The sequence below is a fragment of the Anomaloglossus baeobatrachus genome, chromosome 9 (genome assembly GCF_048569485.1).
Source record: "Anomaloglossus baeobatrachus isolate aAnoBae1 chromosome 9, aAnoBae1.hap1, whole genome shotgun sequence".
Classification (NCBI taxonomy): Eukaryota; Metazoa; Chordata; class Amphibia; order Anura; family Aromobatidae; genus Anomaloglossus; species Anomaloglossus baeobatrachus.
This window is the reverse complement of record NC_134361.1, coordinates 223,332,375-223,356,860: the sequence shown is the minus strand read 5'-3', so window position 1 is coordinate 223,356,860 and position 24,486 is coordinate 223,332,375. Positions and strand designations below refer to the sequence as shown.

The following is a 24,486-nucleotide window of genomic DNA, read 5'->3' as shown; positions in this document are numbered from 1 at the left end:
CTCCTCTGTTGGGGTATGTTCGGTTTGGGCTGGGGTAAGGATGTATCCTTTCCCTTGGATTGTTTGATGATTTCATCCAAACGCTCGCCAAACAATCGGTCGCCAGAAATTGGCAAACTAGTTAAGCGCTTTTTGGAAGCAGAATCTGCCTTCCATTCCCGTAGCCACAAGGCCCTGCGGAGTACCACCGAATTGGCGGATGCAACCGCCGTACGGCTCGCAGAGTCCAGGACAGCATTAATAGCGTAAGACGCCATTGCCGACGCCTGAGCGGTTATGGACGCCACCTGCGGTGCGGAAGTGCGTGTGGCTGCGTCGATTTGCGCTTGACCTGCTGATATAGCTTGTAGCGCCCATACGGCTGCGAATGCTGGGGCAAAAGAAGCGCCGATAGCTTCATAGATGGATTTCAACCAGAGCTCCATCTGCCTGTCAGTGGCATCTTTGAGTGAAGCCCCATCTTCCACTGCAAGTATGGATCTAGCCGCCAGTCTGGAGATTGGAGGATCCACCTTGGGACACTGAGTCCAACCTTTGACCACGTCAGGGGGAAAGGGATAACGTGTATCCTTAAGGCGCTTAGAAAAACGCTTATCTGGACAATCATGGTGATTCTGGACTGCCTCTCTGAAATCAGAGTGGTCCAGAAACATACTCGGTGTACGCTTGGGAAACCTGAAACAGAATTTCTCCTGCTGAGAAGCTGACTCCTCCACCGGAGGAGCTGAGGGAGAAATATCCAACATTCGATTGATGGACGCAATAAGATCGTTCACTATGGCGTCCCCGTCTGGAGTATCAAGATTGAGAGCGGCCTCAGGATCAGAATCCTGATCAACTATCTCCGCGTCATCAACCAGAGATTCCCCCCGCTGAGACCCTGAACAATATGATGATGTCGAGGGAATTTCCAAGCGAGCTCGCTTAATCGGTCTGGGGCTGGGGTCCGTGTCAGAGCCCCCAGCCTGGGATCTATGAGATACCCCGGGGGGACATTGTTGGTCCAACTGAGGGGGGCCAGGGAACAATGATTCAACAGAGTCCCTGTGCTGAGATACCGGTCTGGACTGCAAGGCTTCTAGTATTTTAGCCATAGTTTCAGAGAGTTTATCCGTAAAGACTGCAAACTCCGTCCCTGTCACCTGGAGAGTGTCCGCAGATGGCTCCCCCTGGGCCCGTCTTAGCAGAGGCTCTGGCTGAGCAAGTGCAGTAGGGGCCGAGCAGCGCACACAATGAGGGTCAGTGGAACCTGCCGGTAGCGGCGTCGTACATGCGGCGCAGGCAGCATAGTAAGCCTGTGTTTTGGCACCCCTGCCTTTTGTGGGCGCCATGCTATTGTCTTCCCTGAGCAACACAATAGGGTATATAGCCAGAAAACAACTGTACACTATACAGTGTAAAGTATATACCATAAACATATAATTACACTTCTGCACAATGGGGCTAGCACCACAGGTGCTGCTTACCACCCGCTTAAAGCGGTTGTGAGGCCACTAGAATCCCTACCTGGGTCTCCCAGAATTTGTCCCCCTCTGCAGCGTCCGAGGAGCTGACAGGAATGGCTGCCGGCGTCCTGAGGAGAGGAGGGAGCCGTGGGCGTGACCCAGAAAGTGCGGGAACTGGTGCCCCACAGTGCACAGTGAGGTGGGTGGAGTATGCAAAGCATTCTCCAGCCCTCATTGCTGCTTGTCTGTACAGCGTCCCGCCCTTCCCCTGCCTGTCAGGGCTGGGGGTGGGAGGAAAAAAGACTAGGCCGCAAAAGCCGGGGACTCGAGTAATAAGCGCGGCCGCCGTAAAAGCGCGGCCGCGCGGAAGTCCCCGGCGCACTACAAGTCCCAGCCGCGCCTCAGTGCTAAACATGGCGGCGGCGGTCAGCGCGGTAGTCCCCCTACATAAACACACTCAGCGACGCTGAGTGTGTAATGGCACATTTAACCCGGTCAGCGCCGCGGTCCCCGGTGCACTAGCACACCCAGCAATGCTGGAGTGTTGCTGTGCTCGGTCCCCACGGGGACACAGAGTACCTCCAAGTAGCAGGGCCATGTCCCTGAACGATACCCGGCTCCTATCCAGCAGGCTCCCAGGAGTTGTGGATGAAGCACGGTCTCAGTGCCTGGAGACCGATAGGATCCCACTTCACCCAGAGCCCTAAGGGGGATGGGGAAGGAAAACAGCATGTGGGCTCCAGCCTCCGTACCCGCAATGGATACCTCAACCTTAACAACACCGCCGACAAGAGTGGAGTGAGAAGGGAGCATGCTGGGGGCCCTACATGGGCCCACTTTTCTTCCATCCGACATGGTCAGCAGCTGCTGCTGACCAATCTATGGAGCTGTGCGTGCATGTCTGCCTCCTTCGCACAAAGCATAAAAACTGAGGAGCCCGTGGGAGCACGGGGGGTGTATAGGCAGAAGGGGAGGGGCTTTACACTTTTAGTGTAATACTTTGTGCGGCCTCCGGAGGCATAGCCTATACACCCAATTGTCTGGGTCTCCCAATGGAGCGACAAAGAAATATATATATATATATATATATACATTATATATATATATATATATATATATATATATATATACACATACATATATATATATATATATATATACATATTATACTATATATATATATTACACTTATGGTGTATTCCAGTAGTACAATTATAAATGGCCTGCAGTACCTGCGGTGGCCTGCAGGTGTCACCGTGTACAGCTCTCAGGTCACACACGTGTTCACTCCCGACACAACAAAGGACGGTGTCAGAAGAGGAGACAGCGGTGCAGATCTCCCCCGTGGCGTTCCCTAATCAGAGGAATCCCCCATGATCCGGCTGATTACCTTCTTCAGGCCGTCGGTCTCCGCTGTGAGATCTTTGGAAGCCCCGTCCTCCTCTTGGTTTTCGGAGACGCTTGGTTCTCCGCTGTGATAATCGTCTTCCTCCGGGTCCTCGGAGTATTCTTCTTCCTCTTCTTCTTCGGATTCCATGTCTACGTTTTCTCCATTCATGTGAGGCGCCTCAGACTCTTTATCACTCTACGGTGGGAAGCAAACAACGTTGTGAAAGCGACAAACACTAAAAAGTGCGGGATCGGTGGAATCGCACCGAAGTGAAGAACTGTGCAGTCAGGTCATTACTACAGAATAACGCCGCAAAAATAAGACGCCAAAAACAATTGCGTTACAATTCCACCACAATTGGAATTTTTTTTTTGCAAGTTTCTCTTGTAATGAACGTTGTTATTCAAAACTACAACAACTTGTCCCACAAAAAAACAAAAACAAAAAAAAAAACGCGCCTTGTACGGCGACGTTAATGGAAAAATAAGGACGTTATGAATACTTCAAAAAGGGAAGAAAAAATGAATACGCAAAAACGAAAGATGGTTGCATCCTTAAGGGGTTAAAAAATAATGAATAAATTAAATATTATACTAAAATAACAATAAAATAAGAACAATGAATAATCATAAAATAAAAAAATATTATTTTAGTTTTTTTCTTTATTAATTTTATTAATAAAATAAAATCTAGCAAAAACTAAAATAATAATACTAATAATACTAATAAAATAAAATCGAGCAAAAACTAAAATACTAATACTACTACTACTAATAAAAATAATAATGCTAATTAAAAAATAATTAATAATGGTAATAATAATAATACTAATAATAAATAGTGCTAATTAAAAAATAATGAATGGTAATAATGATAATACTACTAATAATAATAATAATAAATGCTATTTAAAAAATAATTAATAATGGTAATAATAATACTAATAATAATAATAATAATAATAATAAATAATGCTATTTAAAACAATAAATAATGGTAATAATAATAATAATAATTAAAAAATGTTGATTAAAAAAATAATGGTAATAATAATAATAATAATAATAATAATAATAATAATAATAATAATAATAATAATAAATTGGTGATACATAATGGTACCAAAACAATAAATAAAAATAATAATAATAATAATAAAAATATCAAAACACTAAAACATTAGTAACCTAATACAAAAAGAATGTTAATGCATAATAATGATACCAATATAACAACAACAATAACAAAAAAATATAGCAAAACACTAAATAATAATAAACAAGATGAAGCTAATAAAAAATAATGGTACCAATATAATAATATTCTTATCAATCTTATATTATTATTATTATTATTATTATTATTATTAATAATAAGATAGCAAAACACTAAAATAATAATAGTAATATCAAAAAAAAAGATAGTAAAATAATAATAATTACAGTTGAGCGAGTACCTTACTATTTGTACTCGCTATACTCATAACGAATACTGTCTAATACTTGTGTATTTGTTCCGAATAGCGTATGCAATGCAAGTCAAAGGGGAAAGCTCACATAGTAACGAGTAACCTGAATTCCGCAGTATTTGCTACTCGCACGAATAGTACGGCATTTGGGTTACTTGTTTCTTTACGAGTTTTACCCATTGAATTGCATTGCACACGCTATTCGGAACAAATATGCGAGTATTAGACAGTGCTCATGAGTATAGCGAGTACAAATAGTTAGATACTTGCTCAACTCTAATAATAATAAAAATTAATGGATAATGCTTTAATGGTAATATAATAATAATAATAACAATAATATAATAAAACAAAAAATATAGTAAAATACTACAATAGTAATAATGATAATAATGCTAAACTATCAATAAAAATATTCATACCCAAACTGTATTGAAATAGTACAAATATATAATTATTTAATCATTATTTTTTATTGTTCTAATTGTCATTAATATTATTATTATACCTAAGAATTTGGGGTACTATTTATGAAATTGCACGAGTCCCCTTTAGATATTAAGAAAAGAAGGGAATTTTGTTACTTACCGTAAATTCCTTTTCTTCTAGCTCTTATTGGGAGACCCAGACGATTGGGGTATAGCTACTGCCCTCTGGAGGCCACACAAAGCACTACATTAAAAGTGCAAGGCCCCTCCCCCTCTGGCTATACCCCCCCGTGGTATCACGGGTACTCCAGTTTTAGTGCCAAAGCAAGAAGGAGGAAGCCAACAACTGGTTTAAACAAATTAACTCCGAGTAACATCGGAGAACTGAAAAACTGTTCAACATGAACAACATGTGTACCCGCAAACAGCAAAAACAATCCCGAAGGACAACAGGGCGGGTGCTGGGTCTCCCAATAAGAGCTAGAAGAAAAGGAATTTACGGTAAGTAACAAAATTCCCTTCTTCTTCAGCGCTCTATTGGGAGACCCAGACGATTGGGACGTCCAAAAGCTGTCCCTGGGTGGGTAAAGAAATACCTCATGTTAGAGCTGCAAAACAGCCCCCCCCTACGGGGATGTCACTGCCGCCTGCAGGACTCTTCTACCTAAGCTGGCATCCGCCGAAGCATAGGTATGCACCTGATAATGCTTGGTGAAAGTGTGCAGACTCGACCAGGTAGCTGCCTGACACACCTGTTGAGCCGAAGCCTGGTGCCGTAATGCCCAGGACGCACCCACGGCTCTGGTTGAGTGGGCTTTTAGCCCTGAAGGAACCGGAAGCCCAGCAGAACGGTAGGCCTCTATAATTGGTTCTTTGATCCATCGAGCCAAGGTGGCTTTAGAAGCCTGCAACCCCTTGCGCGGACCGGCGACAAGGACAAAAAGTGCATCGGAACGGCGCATGGGCGCCGTGCGGGAAATGTAGATCCTGAGTGCTCTCACCAGATCTAGCAAACGCAAGTCCTTTTCATACCGGTGAACCGGATGAGGATAAAAGGAAGGCAAAGATATATCCTGATTAAGATGAAACGAGGATACGACCTTAGGGAGAAACTCCGGAATGGGGCGCAGCACTACCTTGTCCTGGTGGAACACCAAGAAGGGAGCCTTGGATGACAGAGCTGCCAGCTCAGACACTCGCCGAAGCGATGTGATCGCAACAAGAAACGCCACTTTCTGTGACAGGCGAGAAAAAGAAACTTCTTTGAGAGGCTCGAAAGGCGGTTTCTGGAGAGCCACTAGTACTCTGTTCAGATCCCATGGATCCAACGGCCGCTTGTACGGGGGCACAATATGACAGACCCCCTGCAGGAACGTGCGCACCTTAGGAAGACGTGCCAGACGCTTCTGAAAAAAACACGGATAGTGCCGAGACTTGCCCTTTAAGGGAGCTGAGCGACAAGCCCTTTTCCAACCCTGATTGCAGGAAAGACAGAAAAGTGGGTAATGCAAATGGCCAGGGAGACACTCCCTGAGCAGAGCACAAGGTTAAGAAAATCTTCCACGTTCTGTGGTAGATCTTAGCAGAAGTTGACTTCCTAGCTTGTCTCATTGTGGCTACCACTCCCTGGGATAAGCCTGTTGACGATAGGATCCAGGACTCAATGGCCACACAGTCAGGTTCAGGGCCGCAGAATTCTGATGGAAAAACGGCCCTTGAGACAGCAGGTCTGGACGGTCTGGAAGTGACCACGGTCGGCCGACCGTGAGATGCCACAGATCCGGATACCACGATCTCCTCGGCCAGTCTGGGGCGACGAGTATGATGCGGCTGCAATCGGATCTGATCTTGCGTAGTACTCTGGGCAAGAGTGCCAGAGGCGGGAATACATATGGGAGGCGGAACTGCGACCAATCTTGTACCAAGGCGTCTGCCGCCAGAGCTCTTTGATCGCGCGACCGCGCCATGAATGCCGGGACCTTGTTGTTGTGCCGAGACGCCATTAGGTCGACGTCCGGCACCCCCCAGCGGCGACAGATTTCCTGAAACACGTCCGGGTGAAGGGACCATTCCCCTGCGTCCATACCCTGGCGACTGAGGAAGTCTGCTTCCCAGTTTTCTACGCCTGGGATGTGAACCGCGGAGATGGTGGATGCTGTGTCCTCCACCCAATTCAGAATGCGCCGGACTTCCTGAAAGGCTTGCCGGCTGCGCGTCCCTCCTTGGTGGTTGATGTATGCCACCGCTGTGGAGTTGTCCGACTGGATTCGGATCTGCTTTCCTTCCAGCCACTGTTGAAAGGCTAGTAGGGCAAGATACACTGCCCTGATTTCCAGAACATTGATCTGAAGGGTGGACTCTTGCGGAGTCCACGTCCCCTGAGCCCTGTGGTGTAGAAACACTGCTCCCCACCCCGACAGACTCGCATCTGTCGTGACCACTGCCCAGGATGGGGGCAGGAAGGATCTTCCCTGAGACAATGAGGTGGGAAGGAGCCACCATTGTAGAGAGTCCTTGGCCGTCTGGGAAAGAGAGACTTTCCTGTCTAGGGAAGTCGTCTTCCCGTCCCATTGGCGGAGAATGTCCCATTGAAGTGGACGCAGATGAAACTGCGCAAAGGGAACTGCTTCCATGGCTGCCACCATCTTCCCTAGGAAGTGCATGAGGCGCCGTAAGGGGTGCGACTGGCCCTGAAGGAGAGATTGCACCCCTGTCTGTAGGGACCGCTGCTTGTTTAGCGGAAGCTTCACTCTCGCTGCTCGAGTATGGAACTCCATGCCAAGATACGTTAGTGACTGTGTCGGTGACAGATTTGACTTTGGAAAGTTGATGATCCATCCAAAAGTCTGGAGAGTCTCCAGCGTAGCCTGTAGACTGAGTTGGCATGCCTCTTGAGAGGGTGCCTTGACAAGTAGATCGTCTAGGTAAGGGATCACCGAGTGTCCCTGAGAGTGCAAGACTGCTACCACCGCCGCCATGACCTTGGTGAAGACCCGGGGGGCTGTCGCCAGACCGAATGGCAGAGCTGCGAACTGAAGATGGTCGTCTCCTATCACAAAACGTAGAAAACGTTGATGTTCTGTAGCAATTGGCACGTGGAGATAAGCATCTTTGATGTCTATTGAGGCAAGGAAGTCTCCTTGAGACATTGAGGCAATGACAGAACGGAGGGTTTCCATCCGGAAACGTCTGGCGTGCACATGTTTGTTGAGCAGTTTTAGGTCCAGAACAGGACGGAACGAGCCGTCCTTTTTTGGCACCACAAAGAGATTGGAGTAAAACCCTCTCCCTTGTTCCTGAGACGGTACAGGAACCACTACTCCTTCCGCTCTTAGGGAGTCCACCGCCTGCCGCAGGACATCTACACGGTCTGGATGTGGGGAGGTTCTGAAGAACCGAGCTGGAGGACGAGAACTGAACTCGATTCTGTACCCGCGCGACAAAATGTCTGTCACCCACCGGTCTTTGACCTGTGACATCCAAGTGTCGTAAAAGCGGGAGAGCCTGCCCCCGACCGGAGATGCGGAGGGAGGGGACTGGAAGTCATGAGGTAGCCGCTTTGGAAGCGGTTCCTCCATTTGCTTTCTTGGGGCGTGAATGAGCCCGCCAGGAATCTGAGTTTCTTTGCGTCCTCTGAGTCCCTTTGGACGAGGAGAATTGTGTTTTGCCCGAACCTCGAAAGGACTGAAACTTCTGCTGCCACTTTCTCTGCTGAGGTTTGCTTGATCTGGGCTGGGGTAAAGAGGAGTCTTTACCCTTGGACTGTTTAATGATGTCAGCCAATGGCTCGCCAAACAGTCTATCTCTAGATAAAGGCAAGCTGGTTAAACATTTTTTGGAACCAGCATCTGCTTTCCAGTCCTTTAACCACAATGCTCTGCGCAAAACTACCGAATTGGCAGACGCCATTGAGGTGCGGCTGGTAGATTCTAGGACCGCATTGATAGCGTAAGACGCAAACGCGGACATCTGCGAGGTAAGGGACGCCACTTGCGGCACCGCTGGATGTAAGATAGCATCCACTTTTGCTAAACCAGCTGAAATAGCTTGGAGTGCCCATACGGCTGCGAATGCTGGAGCAAACGACGCGCCGATAGCTTCATAGACAGATTTTAACCAAAGGTCCATCTGTCTGTCATTGGCATCCTTAAGTGAAGCGCCATCCTCCACTGCAACTATGGATCTAGCTGCAAGCTTGGAAATCGGGGGGTCCACCTTTGGACACTGGGTCCAGCGCTTGACCACATCAGGGGGGAAAGGATAACGTGTATCCTTAGAACGTTTAGAGAAACGCTTTTCTGGATGAGCGTCGTGTTTCTGGATTGATTCTCTGAAGTCAGAGTGATCCAACAGAGCACTTAATTTACGCTTGGGATAGAGGAAACGAAATTTCTCCTGCTCTGCCGCTGCCTCTTCTGCTGAAGGGGCTGGGGGAGAAATATCTAACAGCCTATTGATGGCTGAGATAAGATCGTTTACCATGGCGTCCCCATCCGGGGTATCCAGATTGAGAGGGGTTCCAGGATTAGACTCCTGATCACTCTCTTCAGACACATCACAGGGAGACTGATTGCGCTGAGACCCTGAGCAGTGTGATGACGTTGAGGGTCTTTCCCAGCGAGCCCGCTTGGGGTGGCTGGGGCAATCATCTGAGTCATTATACTCATCCTGAGAAGCCGGGGACCCCCTTGCAGTCTGGATTAAATCCAACTGCGGAGGATTAGAGGACATAGACCTCGCCGTGTCCATAGACTGAGCCCCAGGCATGGATTGCAAAGTTTCCAGGATTTTTGCCATAGTCACAGACATATTAACCGCAAAAACTGCAAAGTCTGTCCCCGACACCGGGGCAGGACTTACAGGCGTCTCAGCCTGGGTCACTATCTCTCCTGACTCCGGCTGGCGAAGCAGCACCGGATCTGAGCATTGCACACAATGGGGGTCCTTGGAGCCTGCTGGTAGAGCAGCCCCACATGCAGCACACGCAGTGTACACAGCCCTAGCCTTGGCAGCCTTGCGTTTTGCGGATGACATGTTGCTGCCTCCTCAGCGCGATCTGGGTATTCAGCCAGGAAGCGACCTCACAGTGCAAGAATCAATAAATGTCTATGTCCAGTGACACAATACACTAACATACACTGAGGCACTAGAGGGGCCAGCTGAAAAGCCGCTTACCGCCCGCTTAAGAGCGGGTGTGTGGTCTTCCAAAGCCCCTCAGTCTAGGTCTCCCAGAGCCTTGCGTCCTTCCTCCAGCCAGACATGCATGTAATGGCTGCCGGCGTCCTGAGAGAAGAAGGGGGGCGGGCCCTGGGCGTTCCTGACCAAGAGCGGGAAGCCTGCTTCCCTCTGTGCCTAGTGAGAGGGCTGGAGCATGTAAATCAGGCTCCAGCCCTCCTCGCTGCCGTGAAACAGCGTCTCTCCCCTACCCTGATTGACAGGGTGGGGGCGGGAACGATCGGAGCTGCCGGCGTCCTAGGCCCAAAAGCCGGGGACTAGAGTTATAAACGCCGCCGCCGTAAAAGCGCGGTCGGCGTATCCCCGGCGCACCACAAGTCACAGCAGCGCCGCCCGGTCCAGTGAGGGTCGGCGCTGCGTTCCCAGAACACAAAGTCCCCCAGATAACTGTAGGAACACCAGCTCAGTGTACGGTCCCCGGCGCACTACAACACCCAGCCAGCCCGGAGTGTGTCTGTGCCTGCCGGGGACACAGAGTACCTGTATGATGCAGGGCCCGGTCCCTGATGGTACTCCTGCTCCGTATCCATCAGGTTCTAATGGGTCTGTGGATGGAGCCCGGCGTCAGAGCTTTGAGGCCGGCAGGATCCCACTTCCACAGAGCCCCCGAGGGGATGTGGAAGGAAAACAGCATGTGAGGCTCCAGCCCTGTACCAGCAATAGGTACCTCAACCTTACAACACCATCCAGGGGTGAGAAGGGAGCATGCTGGGGACACTATATGTGTCCTCTTTTCTTCCATCCGAACTAGTCAGCAGCTACTGCTGACTAAAATCTGTGGAGCTATGCATGGAATGTCTGACCTCCTTCGCACACAAAGCTAAAACTGGAGTACCCGTGATACCACGGGGGGTATAGCCAGAGGGGGAGGGGCCTTGCACTTTTAATGTAGTGCTTTGTGTGGCCTCCAGAGGGCAGTAGCTATACCCCAATCGTCTGGGTCTCCCAATAGAGCGCTGAAGAAAAAATATATTAAAATATAATATACATTTAAAAAAATGTATAGTCCAAAAAAACCTCAATAGGTACAATGGTTATCTCAAAAAAGACCCCCATGGACAAATAAATAATATACACCTGCCCATAAGAGTCGAAACACCATGGAATAAAACATATTTTTATTTGTATAAATATTAAAAAAAAATATTGTATAATTATAGAAAGGGAAAGTCAAAGGCTGTGTGTGCAAATATAAATACCAGAGGAACTACTATAAATAGGGAAAACGATGCAAAAAATATGTTGAATGATTTTAAATGTCCATTAATGAATAGTCTGAAAAACCATAAAAAAAATGTTAAAATATTTCCCCTAAATATTTCTTGCAATCGGCCATCAAAAAGTAAATGTATATTTTATTCCATGGTGTCTAGACTCTTATGGGCAGGTGTATATTTATTTATTTGTATATGGGGGACTGTTTTTTCGTGACATATTGTGCTTCATTTTATTGATACAGTTTGGGCGATATGATTTGCATTAATTTATGAAAATCTCAATTTTGGCAAAAGATTTCAAAATTTTGCAATTTTCAAACTTTGGATTTTTCTGCCCTTAAACCCGATAGTTAATAAATAACGTTTCCCACGTGTCTACTTTACATCAGCGTCATTTTTGAAACATTTTCTTTTTTTTTTTTTTTAGGAAATTTTGAAGGGTTAAACATTTATCAGCAGTTTCTCATTTTTCTAACAAAATTTACAATTTACCATTTTTTTTTTAGGGACCACATTACATTTGAAGTGACTTTGAGAGGCCGAGGGGACAGAAAATACCCAAATATGACTCCAGTCTAAAAATTGCACCCTTCAAAGTACTCAAAACCACATCCAAGAAGTTTATTATCCTTCCAGGTGCTTCATAGGAGTTAAAGCAAAGTGGAAGGAAAAACTGAAAATTTTACTTTTTTCCCCACAAAAATATTGGTTTAGGCAGACATTTTTCATTTACAAGTGTAACAACTGCTGAATACAGGGATACCCCATATGTGGTGGGAAACTACTGTTTGGGCGCACGGCAGAGCTCGGAAGGATTTTACTTTTTTCCCATAGAAATATTGTTTTAGGCAGAAAGTTTTCATTTTACAAGTGTAAAACGATAAAACGGACGACATCATTAGTTGTGTAATTTCTCCTGAATACAGGGATACCCAATATGTGGTGGGAAACTACTGTTTGGGCGCACGGCAGGGCTCAGAAGGATTTTACTTTTTTCCCCATAGAAATATTGCTTTAGGCAGACATTTTTCATTTTACAAGTGTAAACTGTTGAATACAGGGATACCCCATGTGTGGTGGGAAACTACTGTTTGGGTGCACGGCAGGGCTCAGAAGGGTTTTACTTTTTCCCCCATAGAAATATTGTTTTAGGCAGAAAGTTTTCATTTTACAAGGGTAAAACTATAAAACGGATGACATCAATAGTTGTGTAATTTCTCCTGAACACACCATATGTGGTGGAAAACTACTGTTTGGGTGCACGGCAGGGCTCGGAAGGGAAGCAGTGCCGTTTGACTTTTGGAACACAAAATTGTCTGGAACCGATCACAGACGCCATGTCACATTTGCAGAGCTGTCAAAGTTCCGAAACAGCAGGAAAGTGACCCCAAATTTTGGAAACTAGACCCCTCAAGGAATTTATCTAGGGGTGTGGTTTGCATTTTTAACCCACAGGTGCTTCATAAAAGTTTATAAAATTGGGTTGTGTAAATTAAATGGGGTTTTTTTTCAACGAAAATGATGCTGATGGCATATTTGTTTTTCATTTTTACAAAGGTCTAGGAGAAAATGGACCACAAAATGTGTTAAGCAATTTCTCCTGAATTCGCCAACACCCCATATGTGGTGAAAAACTATTTTTGAGGTACAGTACAAAAGTGAAGAAGGGAATGAGCGCCATATTAGAGTGCAGATTTGGCGGATATGGTTTTCGAGTGCCATGTCACATTGCCAGGGCCCCTGAGGTACCGGAACACTATAAACCCCCATAAGTGACCCCATTTTACAAACTGCACCCCTCAGGGACCTTATCTAGGGGTGTAGTGAGCATATTGACACCACGCATGTTTTACTATACGTTATACCATTGGGGTGAAGAAAAAATTACATTTTTACTACTAAAAATGTCGTTTTAGCCTCAGATTTTCCATTTTCACAAAGAAAATAGATAAAAGTGACTGCATAATTGTCACACAATATCTCGTGAATGTGACCATACCCCACGTGTGACTGTACAGTACCATTTGGTCACACGGTGAGACTCGGTAGGGAAGGAGCACTATGTGACTTTTGGAGCATGGAGTTTCCTAGAAAGGTTTGCAGACTACATATACAGAGCCCCTCAGTAGCAGAAGAGCAGAAACCTCCTTCAAGTGACCCCCAATTAGATAAATTCCCACAGGGGTGTAATTTCCTATGGGTGTAGTGATGATTTTGACTCCATATATGTTTTCCAGAAACAAAAAGCAATGGATGTTACAGAGTAAAAATAGAAATTTGCCATTGTAGCGATTGTACATTGTAGAGCGCCATACATTGTAGTGCCCGTACACTGTGCACAGCTTGAGTTTCTGGAGATATGGATCTCATAAATTATGCGGGCTCTCCTCACTACAGAAATGACAATCATGTGGACATACATACATTATAGTGCCCATACATTGTAGTGCCCAATACATTGTAATGCCCCATACATTGTAGTGCCTATACACTGTAACGCTTGGTACATTGTAGTACCCATACATTGTGCACAGCTTTAGTTTCTGGAGACATGGATCTCGTAAATTATGCGGGCTCTCCTCACTACAGAAATGACAAACATGTGGACATACATACATTGTAGTGCCCATACATTATAGTGCCCCATGCATTGTAGTGCCCCATACACTGTAGTGCCCCATACACTGTAGTGCCCCATACACTGTAGTGCCCCATACACTGTAGTGCCCCATACACTGTAGTGCCCCATACACTAACGCTCAGCACATTGTAGTGCCCGTACATTGTATACAGCTTGCGTTTCTTGAGACATGGATCTTGTAAATTATGCGGGCTCTCCTCACTGCAGAAATGACATACATGTGCATACCAACTGCAGTTTAGGCAGACGGGGGTTGAGAAGGGCGGCGGGCATTTGGATTTGGGACTGCAGATTTTGCTGGATTTTTTTTCCGCGTTACCAGAGCCTTTGTGCTACCAGTAATGTGAAAACCCAGGAAAGGTGATGAGTCTGAGTGGGGACTTGTTTCTTGTGGGATTGAGTAGAAGCTTTAATAGGTGGTATTTTGAGGTACAGAACATTTTGGATCAGTTCACATTTATCCCGTGCTCTATGCTGAGCACTTTCATCAGGAGTTTCCATCTAAATCTACAAAATTTGTGATTCAGATGACACCCCCGACAGATCCATTCACTTTAATGAGGCAGCAGAGATACTCTGGACTCTGTGTGGCTTCTGTTCGATGGTGTCTGGCTTTTAAGGTGTGCACAAAGAAGGGAATTTTGTTTACTTACCGTAAATTCCTTTTCTTCTAGCTCTAATTGGGAGACCCAGACAATTGGGTGTATAGGCTATGCCTCCGGAGGCCGCACAAAGTATTACACTCAAAAGTGTTAAGCCCCTCCCCTTCTGCCTATACACCCCCCGTGCTCCCACGGGCTCCTCAGTTTTGGTGCAAAAGCAAGAAGGAGGAAAAAGAACTATAAACTGGTTTAAAGTAACTTCAATCCGAAGGAATATCGGAGAACTGAAACCATTCAACATGAACAACATGTGTACACAAAAAAACAGGGGCGGGTGCTGGGTCTCCCAATTAGAGCTAGAAGAAAAGGAATTTACGGTAAGTAAACAAAATTCCCTTCTTCTTTGTCGCTCTATTGGGAGACCCAGACAATTGGGACGTCCAAAAGCAGTCCCTGGGTGGGTAAAATAATACCTCGTAAAAGAGCCGTAAAACGGCCTCTTCCTACAGGTGGGCAACCGCCGCCTGAAGGACTCGTCTACCTAGGCTGGCATCCGCCGAAGCATAGGTATGCACCTGATAGTGCTTCGTGAAAGTGTGCAGACTCGACCAGGTAGCCACCTGACACACAAGCTGAGCCGTAGCCTGGTGCCTCAAAGCCCAGGACGCGCCCACGGCTCTGGTAGAATGGGCCTTCAGCCCCGAGGGAACCGGAAGCCCAGCCGAACGGTAAGCTTCGATAATTGGCTCCTTGATCCACCGAGCCAGGGTTGATTTGGAAGCCTGTGACCCTTTACGTTGGCCAGCGACAAGGACAAAGAGTGCATCCGAGCGGCGCAGGGGCGCCGTACGAGAAATGTAGATTCTGAGTGCTCTCACCAGATCTAACAAGTGCAAATCCTTTTCACATTGGTGAACTGGATGAGGACAAAAAGAAGGTAAGGAGATATCCTGATTGAGATGAAAGGGGGATACCACCTTAGGGAGAAATTCCGGAACCGGACGCAGAACCACCTTGTCCTGGTGAAACACCAGGAAGGGAGCTTTGCATGACAGCGCTGCTAGCTCAGACACTCTCCGAAGTGAAGTGACTGCTACTAGAAAAACCACTTTCTGCGAAAGGCGTGAGAGAGAAATATCCCTCATTGGCTCGAATGGTGGTTTCTGAAGAACCGTCAGCACCCTGTTCAGATCCCAGGGTTCTAACGGACGCTTGTAAGGAGGGACGATGTGACAAACCCCCTGCAGGAACGTGCGTACCTGTGGAAGTCTGGCTAGGCGCTTCTGGAAAAACACAGAGAGCGCTGAGACTTGTCCCTTAAGGGAGCCGAGCGACAAACCCTTTTCCAGTCCAGATTGAAGGAAGGACAGAAAAGTGGGCAAAGCAAAAGGCCAGGGAGAAGAAGGGAATTTTGTTACTTACCGTAAATTCCTTTTCTTCTAGCTCTTATTGGGAGACCCAGACGATTGGGGTGTATAGCACTGCCTCCGGAGGCCACACAAAGCATTACACTAAAAAGTGCAAGGCCCCTCCCCTTCTGGCTATACACCCCCAGTGGGATCACTGGCTCACCAGTTTTAGTGCAAAAGCAAGAAGGAGGAAAGCCAATAACTGGTTTAAACAAATTCTCTCCGAGTAACATCGGAGAACTGAAAACCGTTCAACATGAACAACATGTGTACCCGCAAACAACCAAAAATCCCGAAGGACAACAGGGCGGGTGCTGGGTCTCCCAATAGGAGCTAGAAGAAAAGGAATTTACGGTAAGTAACAAAATTCCCTTCTTCTTCGGCGCTCCATTGGGAGACCCAGACGATTGGGACGTCCAAAAGCTGTCCCTGGGTGGGTAAAGAAATACCTCATGTTAGAGCTGCAAGACAGCCCTCCCCTACGGGGAGGCAACTGCCGCCTGCAGGACTCTTCTACCTAGGCTGGCGTCCGCCGAAGCATAGGTATGCACCTGATAATGTTTGGTGAAAGTGTGCAGACTCGACCAGGTAGCTGCCTGGCACACCTGTTGAGCCGTAGCCTGGTGTCGTAATGCCCAGGACGCACCCACGGCTCTGGTAGAATGGGCCTTCAGCCCTGATGGAACCGGAAGCCCAGCAGAACGGTAGGCTTCAAGAATTGGTTCTTTGATCCATCGAGCCAGGGTGGCCTTAGAAGCCTGCGACCCTTTGCGCTTACCAGCGACAAGGACAAAGAGTGCATCCGAACGGCGCAAGGGCGCCGTGCGGGAAATGTAGATTCTGAGTGCTCTCACCAGATCTAACAAATGTAAATCCTTCTCATACCGATGAACTGCATGAGGACAAAACGAAGGCAAAGAGATATCCTGATTAAGATGAAAAGAGGATACCACCTTCGGGAGAAACTCCTGAATGGGGCGCAGCACTACCTTGTCCTGGTGGAAGACCAGGAAGGGAGCCTTGGATGATAGCGCTGCCAGCTCAGACACTCTCCGAAGAGATGTGATCGCTACCAGAAAAGCCACTTTCTGTGATAATCTAGAAAGTGAAACCTCCCTCAGAGGCTCGAAGGGCGGCTTCTGGAGGGCAACTAGTACCCTGTTCAGATCCCATGGATCTAACGGCCGCTTGTACGGGGGTACGATATGGCAAACCCCCTGTAGGAACGTGCGCACCTTAGGAAGGCGTGCCAAACGCCTCTGAAAAAAGACGGATAGCGCCGAGACCTGACCTTTAAGGGAGCCGAGCGACAAACCTTTTTCTAATCCAGATTGCAGGAAAGAAAGAAAGGTAGGCAATGCAAATGGCCAGGAAGACACTCCCTGAGCAGAGGACCAGGATAAGAATATCCTCCACGTTCTGTGGTAGATCTTAGCGGACGTGGGCTTCCTAGCCTGTCTCATGGTGGCAACGACCCCTTGGGACAATCCTGAAGACGCTAGGATCCAGGACTCAATGGCCACACAGTCAGGTTCAGGGCCGCAGAATTCCGATGGAAAAACGGCCCTTGGGACAGTAAGTCTGGTCGGTCTGGGAGTGCCCACGGTTGGCCGACCGTGAGCTGCCACAGATCCGGATACCACGCCCTCCTCGGCCAGTCTGGGGCGACAAGTATGACGCGGCTGCAATCGGATCTGATCTTGCGTAGCACTCTGGGCAAGAGTGCCAGAGGTGGAAACACATAAGGGAGCCGGAACTGCGACCAATCTTGCACTAGGGCGTCTGCCGCCAGCGCTCTTTGATCGCGAGACCGTGCCATGAAGGTTGGGACCTTGTTGTTGTGCCGTGACGCCATTAGGTCGACGTCCGGCACCCCCCAGCGGCGACAGATTTCCTGAAACACGTCTGGGTGAAGGGACCATTCCCCTGCGTCCATGCCCTGGCGACTGAGGAAGTCTGCTTCCCAGTTTTCTACGCCGGGGATGTGAACTGCGGATATGGTGGAGGCTGTGGCTTCCACCCACATCAGAATCCGCCGGACTTCCTGGAAGGCTTGCCGCCTGCGTGTCCCCCCTTGGTGGTTGATGTATGCCACCGCTGTGGAGTTGTCCGACTGAATTCGGATCTGCCTTCCTTCCAGCCACTGCTGGAAGGCTAGTAGGGCAAGATACACTGCTCTGATTTCCAGAACATTGATCTGAAGGGTGGACTCCTGCTGAGTCCACGCACCCTGAGCCCTGTGGTGGAGAAAGACTGCTCCCCACCCTGACAGACTCGCGTCTGTAGTGACCACCGCCCAAGACGGTGGTAGGAAGGATCTTCCCTGCGATAATGAGGTGGGAAGAAGCCACCACTGCAGAGAGTCTTTGGCCGTCTGGGAAAGGGAGACTTTCCTGTCCAGGGATGTTGACTTCCCGTCCCATTGGCGGAGAATGTCCCATTGAAGTGGACGCAGATGAAACTGCGCAAACGGAACCGCCTCTATTGCCGCCACCATCTTCCCGAGGAAGTGCATGAGGCGTCTTAAGGAGTGCGACTGACTTTGAAGGAGAGTCTGCACCCCAGTCTGTAGCGACCGCTGCTTGTCCAGCGGAAGCTTCACTATCGCTGAGAGAGTATGAAACTCCATGCCAAGATACGTTAGTGATTGGGTCGGTGACAGATTTGACTTTGGGAAGTTGATGATCCACCCGAACGCCTGGAGAGTCTCCAGTGCAACATTCAGGCTGAGTTGGCATGCCTCTTGAGAGGGTGCCTTGACCAGTAGATCGTCTAAGTAAGGGATCACAGAGTGTCCGTGAGAGTGCAAGACTGCTACCACTGCCGCCATGATCTTGGTGAACACCCGAGGGGCTGTCGCCAGACCAAATGGCAGAGCTACGAACTGAAGATAGTCGTCTCCTATCACGAAGCGTAGAAAGCGTTGGTGCTCTGTAGCAATCGGCACGTGGAGATAAGCATCTTTGATGTCTATTGATGCTAGGAAATCTCCTTGAGACATTGAGGCAATGACTGAGCGGAGGGATTCCATCCGGAACCGCCTGGCGTTCACATGCTTGTTGAGCAGTTTTAGGTCCAGAACAGGACGGAAGGAGCCGTCCTTCTTTGGAACCACAAAGAGATTGGAGTAAAATCCTCGCCCCCGTTCCTGAGGGGGGACAGGGATCACGACTCCTTCTGCTCTTAGAGAGTCCACCGCCTGCAGCAGGGCATCTGCTCGGTTGGGGTGTGGGGAGGTTCTGAAGAACCGAAGTGGAGGCCGAGAACTGAACTCGATTCTGTACCCGCGAGACAAAATGTCTGTTACCCACCGGTCTTTGACCTGTGACAGCCAAATGTCGCAAAAGCGGGAGAGCCTGCCACCGACCGAGGATGCGGAGGGAGGAGGCCGAAAGTCATGAGGTAGCCGCTTTGGAAGCGGTTCCTCCATTTGCTTTCCTGGGGCGTGAGTGAGCCCGCCAGGAATCTGAGCTCCCTTGTTCTTTCTGAGTCCTTTTGGACGAGGAGAATTGGGCCTTGCCCGAGCCTCGAAAGGACCGAAACCTCGACTGCCACTTTTTCTGTTGAGGTTTACTTGCTCTGGGCTGTGGTAAGGAAGAGTCCTTACCCTTGGACTGTTTTATGATTTCAGCCAATGGCTCACCAAACAGTCTGTCTCTAGATAATGGCAAGCTGGTTAAGCCTTTTTTTGGAACCAGCATCTGCTTTCCAGTCCTTTAACCACAAGGCTCTGCGCAAAACCACAGAATTGGCGGACGCCATAGCGGTACGGCTCGTAGATTCTAGGACAGCATTGATAGCATAGGTCGCAAACGCAGACATTTGCGAAGTTAGGGACGCCACTTGCGGCACTGCTGGATGTATGATAGCATCCACCTGTGCTAAACCCGCTTGCCCACACGGCCGCGAATGCTGGAGCAAACGACGCGCCGATAGCTTCATAGACAGATTTTAACCAAAGGTCCATCTGTCTGTCGTTGGCATCTTTAAGTGAAGCGCCATCCTCTACTGCGACTATGGATCTAGCCGCAAGCTTGGAAATTGGGGGATCCACCTTTGGACACTGGGTCCAGCGTTTGGCCACTTCAGAGGGAAAAGGATAACGGGTATCCTTAGAACGTTTAGAGAAACGCTTGTCTGGATGAGCGTCGTGCTTCTGGATTGATTCTCTGAAGTCAGAGTGGTCCAAAAAAGCACTTAATTTACGCTTGGGATACAGGAAATGGAACTTCTCCTGCTGTGCAGCTGCCTCCTCTGCAGAAGGGGCTGGTGGAGAAATATCCAACAGTCTATTAATTGCCGATATAAGGTCATTAACCATGGCGTCACCATCAGGGGCATCCAGATTGAGAGGGGCCTCAGGATTAGAATCCTGATCACCGTCCTCAGTCTCCTCACAGAGAGACTCTTCTCGCTGAGACCCTGAGCAGTGTGATGACGTCGAGGGTCTTTCCCAGCGAGCTCGCTTAGGCTGCCTGGGACTGTCATCTGAGTCAGAGACTTCGGCTTGTGATGCTTGAGACCCCCTTGAAGTACGGATTAGTTCCAACTGAGGGGGACCGGAGAGCATAGACACAGCAGTGTCCATGGTCTGAGGAACTGGCCTGGACTGCAAGGTCTCCAGGATTTTTGACATAGTCTCAGACATTTTATCAGCAAACACTGCAAAGTCTGTCCCCGTCACCGGGGCAGGGTTCACAGGCGTCTCTGCCTGGGCTACCACCACAATAGGCTCTGGCTGACGAAGTGCCACTGGGACTGAACATTGCACACAATGTGAGTCTTTGGAGCCTGCCGGTAGATTAGCCCCACATGCAGTACAAACAGTGTACACAGCCCGTGCCTTGGCAGCCTTGCGTTTTGCGGATGACATGTTGCTGCCTCCTTAGAGCAGTACAGGGTGTCCAGCCAAGAAGCGACCTTACAGTGCACTATATAAATATATATATATATGGTACCAAGAAAGAAGTACACTAATATATCACTGAGGCACTAGTGGGGCCAGCACTACTGTGCAGCTTACCGCCCGCTTAGGAGCGGTGTGTGGTCGCCAGAAATCCCTCTAGTCTGGGTCTCCCAGAGCCTGCTGCCTCTCCCCAGCCAGATCGCATGTGTAATGGCTGCCGGCGTCCTTGTGGAGAGGGGGGGCGGGCCCTGGGCGTACACCGACGAAGAGCGGGAAGTCTGCTTCCCCCTGTGCCTAGTGAGAGGGCTGGAGCATGTAAATAAAGCTCCAGCCCTCGGCGCTGCCAATTGAGCAGCGTCTCTCCCCTACCCTGAGTGACAGGGTGGGGGCGGGAACGAAGCGGCGCTAGGCCGCAGAAGCCGGGGGCTAAAGTTAGAAGCGCCGCCGCCGTAAAAGCGCGGTCGGCGCCAAGTCCCCGGCGCACCACAAGTCGCAGCTGCGCCGCCGCTCCAGGAGCGGTCGGCGCAGTAGTTCCCAACATATAACGTCACTCAGCAAAGCTGCAGTGACCTAACCCCAGCGTACAGCGCTACTGTCCCCGGCGCACTATAACTCTCAGCAAGCCTTGAGAGTGTCCGTGCCTGCCGGGGACACAGAGTACCTGAAAGTTGCAGGGCCTTGTCCCTGAACGGCACTCCCGCTCCAAATCCAGCAGGTTCTCTGGGTCTGTGGATGGAGCCCGGCCCCAGGGCTTGGGGGCCGGCAAGATCCCACTTCCACAGAGCCCTCCAGGGGATGTGGAAGGAAAACAGCATGTGGGCTCCAGCCTCTGTACCAGCAATAGATACCTCAACCTTACAAGCACCACCGCGGGTGAGAAGGGAGCATGCTGGGGGCCCCATATGGGCCCTCTTTTCTTCCATCCGATAGAGCCAGCAGCTACTGCTGACTACAAACAGTGGAGCTATGCGTGGATGTCTGACCTCCTTCGCACAAAGCAGAAAACTGGTGAGCCAGTGATCCCACTGGGGGTGTATAGCCAGAAGGGGAGGGGCCTTACACTTTTTAGTGTAATTGCTTTGTGTGGCCTCCGGAGGCAGTGCTATACATGCTATACACCCAATCGTCTGGGTCTCCCAATAGAGCGCCGAAGAAGACTATTTTTGAGGTACAGTACAAAGTGAAGAAGGGAATGGGCGCCATATTAGAGTGCAGATTTGGCTGGTATGGTTTGCGGGTGCCATGTCACATTGACAGAGCCCCTTAGGTGCCAGAACAGCAGAAACCCCCATAAGTGACCCCATTTTACAAACTGCACCCCTCAGGGACCTTATCTAGGGGTGCAGTGAGCATATTGACACCATGTATGTTTCACTATATGTTATACCATTGGGGGTGAAGAAAAAATAATTACCGTATTTTTCGCTTTATAAGACGCACTTTTCCTCCCCAAATTTTGGGAGGAAAATGGGGGGTGCGTCTTATAAAGCGGTAGCGGGGGGGGGGGGGGTCCTGTCTGAGGCGATCGGGCGGGTGCCTGTGGCTGCATGCAAGCGCCCGGGTACCTGTACTTGCATGCAGCGGCAGCCGGGTACCCGTGGCTGTGTACGGGCGGCAGCGGGTGCTGTGTGGGGTCGGCAGCCAGGTACCTGTGCTTGCATGCGGTGGCAGACGGGTACCCATGGCTGTGTGCGGGCGGCAGCCGGGTGCTGTGTGCGAGCGGCAGTCGGGTGCCCGTGCAGGTACTCGGCTGCCGCCCTCACACAGTCACCCATCTGCCGCCCGCACACAGCCATGGGTACCCGGCTGCCACCGCACGCAAGCACAGGTACCCGGCGGCTTGTACGCGGGGTGGGCGGGCAGCCTGCTGGCTGCCACTCTGTGCATGCGGGGCGGGCGGCTGTGCAGCTTACCAGTTGTCCGCGGTCCCACTTTCAAATGATGGCGCCGGTGGAGCTCTTGGATGAGAGCTCCATCTGCGCACGCGCTGCTCCGGGAGTCAGCGCGTGCGCAGATGGAGCCCTTGGATGAGAGCTCCATCTGCGCATGCGTCGCTCCGGGCGCCATTACTTGAATCGGGACCGCGGACACACTCCACCACTGAGCCGTCGCCGCCGCTCCCACTACTGAGCCGCCGCTGCCACCACTGAACCGGGACCGCGGACACACGCCACCACTGAGCAGTCCCTGCCGCTGCCACCACTGAGCAGTTGCCGCCGCTCCCACCACTGAGCCGCCGCCGCCGCTGCCACCACTGAACCGGGACCGCGGACACACGCCACCACTGAGCAGTCCCTGCCGCTGCCACCACTGAGCAGTCCCTGCCGCTGCCACCACTGAGCAGTTGCCGCCGCCGCTGCCACCACTGAACCGGGACCGCGGACACGCACTGCACCGGCCTGCTGCACGGCTCACACGCCACGGCTGCTGCCGCCACCACGGACCCCACGGATCCTGCCACCGCGGACGCCACCGCGCCTGCAACCACGGCACCTGCAACCACGGACCCCGCTGCCACTGACCTGCCGCGCCTGCCAGCACAACCTGTGCCTCCTGTGACCCCGCTTCACCACCACTGCTGCCCCCCTCCGGTAAGAGAACACCGGAGTATAAGACGGACCCCATTTTTCTTTTTTTTACCTTTTTTATGTCTAAGTTTGGGGTGCGTCTTATATTCCGGTGCGTCTTATAAAGCGAAAAATACGGTACATTTTTACTACTAAAAATGTCGTTTTAGCCTCAGATTTTCCATTTTCACAAAGAAAATAGATAAAAGTGACTGCATAATTGTCACACAATATCTCGTGAATGTGACCATACCCCACGTGTGACTGTACAGTACCATTTGGTCACACGGTGAGACTCGGTAGGGAAGGAGCACTATGTGACTTTTGGAACATGGAGCTTCCTAGAAAAGTTTGCAGACTACATATACAGAGCCCCTCAGGAGCAGAAGAGCAGAAAACTCCTTTAAGTGACCCCCAATTAGGAAATTACACCCCTCTGGGAATTTATCTATGGGTGTAGTGATGATTTTGACTCCATAGATGTTTTCCAGAAACAAAAAGCAATGGATGTTACAGAGTAAAAATAGAAATTTGCCATTGTAGTGATTGTACATTGTAGAGCGCCATACATTGTAGAGCTCCATACATTGTAGTGCCCGTACACTGTAATGCTCAGAACATTGTAGTGCCCGTACATTGTGCACAGCTTGCGTTTCTTGAGACATGGATCTCGTAAATTATGCGGGCTCTCCTCACTACAGAAATGACAAACATGTGGACATACATACATTGTAGTGCCCATACATTGTAATGTCCATAGATTGTAATGCTCAATACATTGTAGTGCCCAATACATTGTAATGCCCCATACAGCGTAGTCCCATACACTAACGCTCGGTACATTGTAGTGCCCGTACATTGTGCACAGCTTGAGTTTATGGAGACATGGATCTCGTAAATTATGCAGGCTCTCCTCACTACAGAAATGACAAACGTGGACATACATAAATTGTAGTGCCCGTACATTGTAGTGCCCCATACATTGTAGTGCCCCATACACTGTAGTGCTCAGCACATTGTAGTGCCCGTACATTGTGCACAGCTTGCGTTTCTTGAGACATGGATCTTGTAAATTATGCGGGCTCTCTTCACTACAGAAATGACAAATATGTGGACATACATACCTTGTAGTGCCCATACATTGTAGTGTCCCATACATTGTAGTGCCCCATACATTG

General features: G+C 49.3%; 1 protein-coding gene across 5 annotated transcripts in view; it reads right to left on the bottom strand.

Annotated features, from left to right (window-relative positions):
- The window catches only part of EHMT1 (euchromatic histone lysine methyltransferase 1), a 166,973-nt gene that overhangs the window by 56,466 nt on the left and 86,021 nt on the right, over positions 1–24,486 (bottom strand). For all 5 annotated transcript variants that reach the window (XM_075324626.1, XM_075324625.1, XM_075324627.1 and 2 more), the window contains exon 6: positions 2,836–3,030. In XM_075324626.1, coding sequence (XP_075180741.1) covers positions 2,836–3,030 — 195 coding nt within the window. The remainder of the gene's footprint in view (positions 1–2,835; positions 3,031–24,486) is intronic.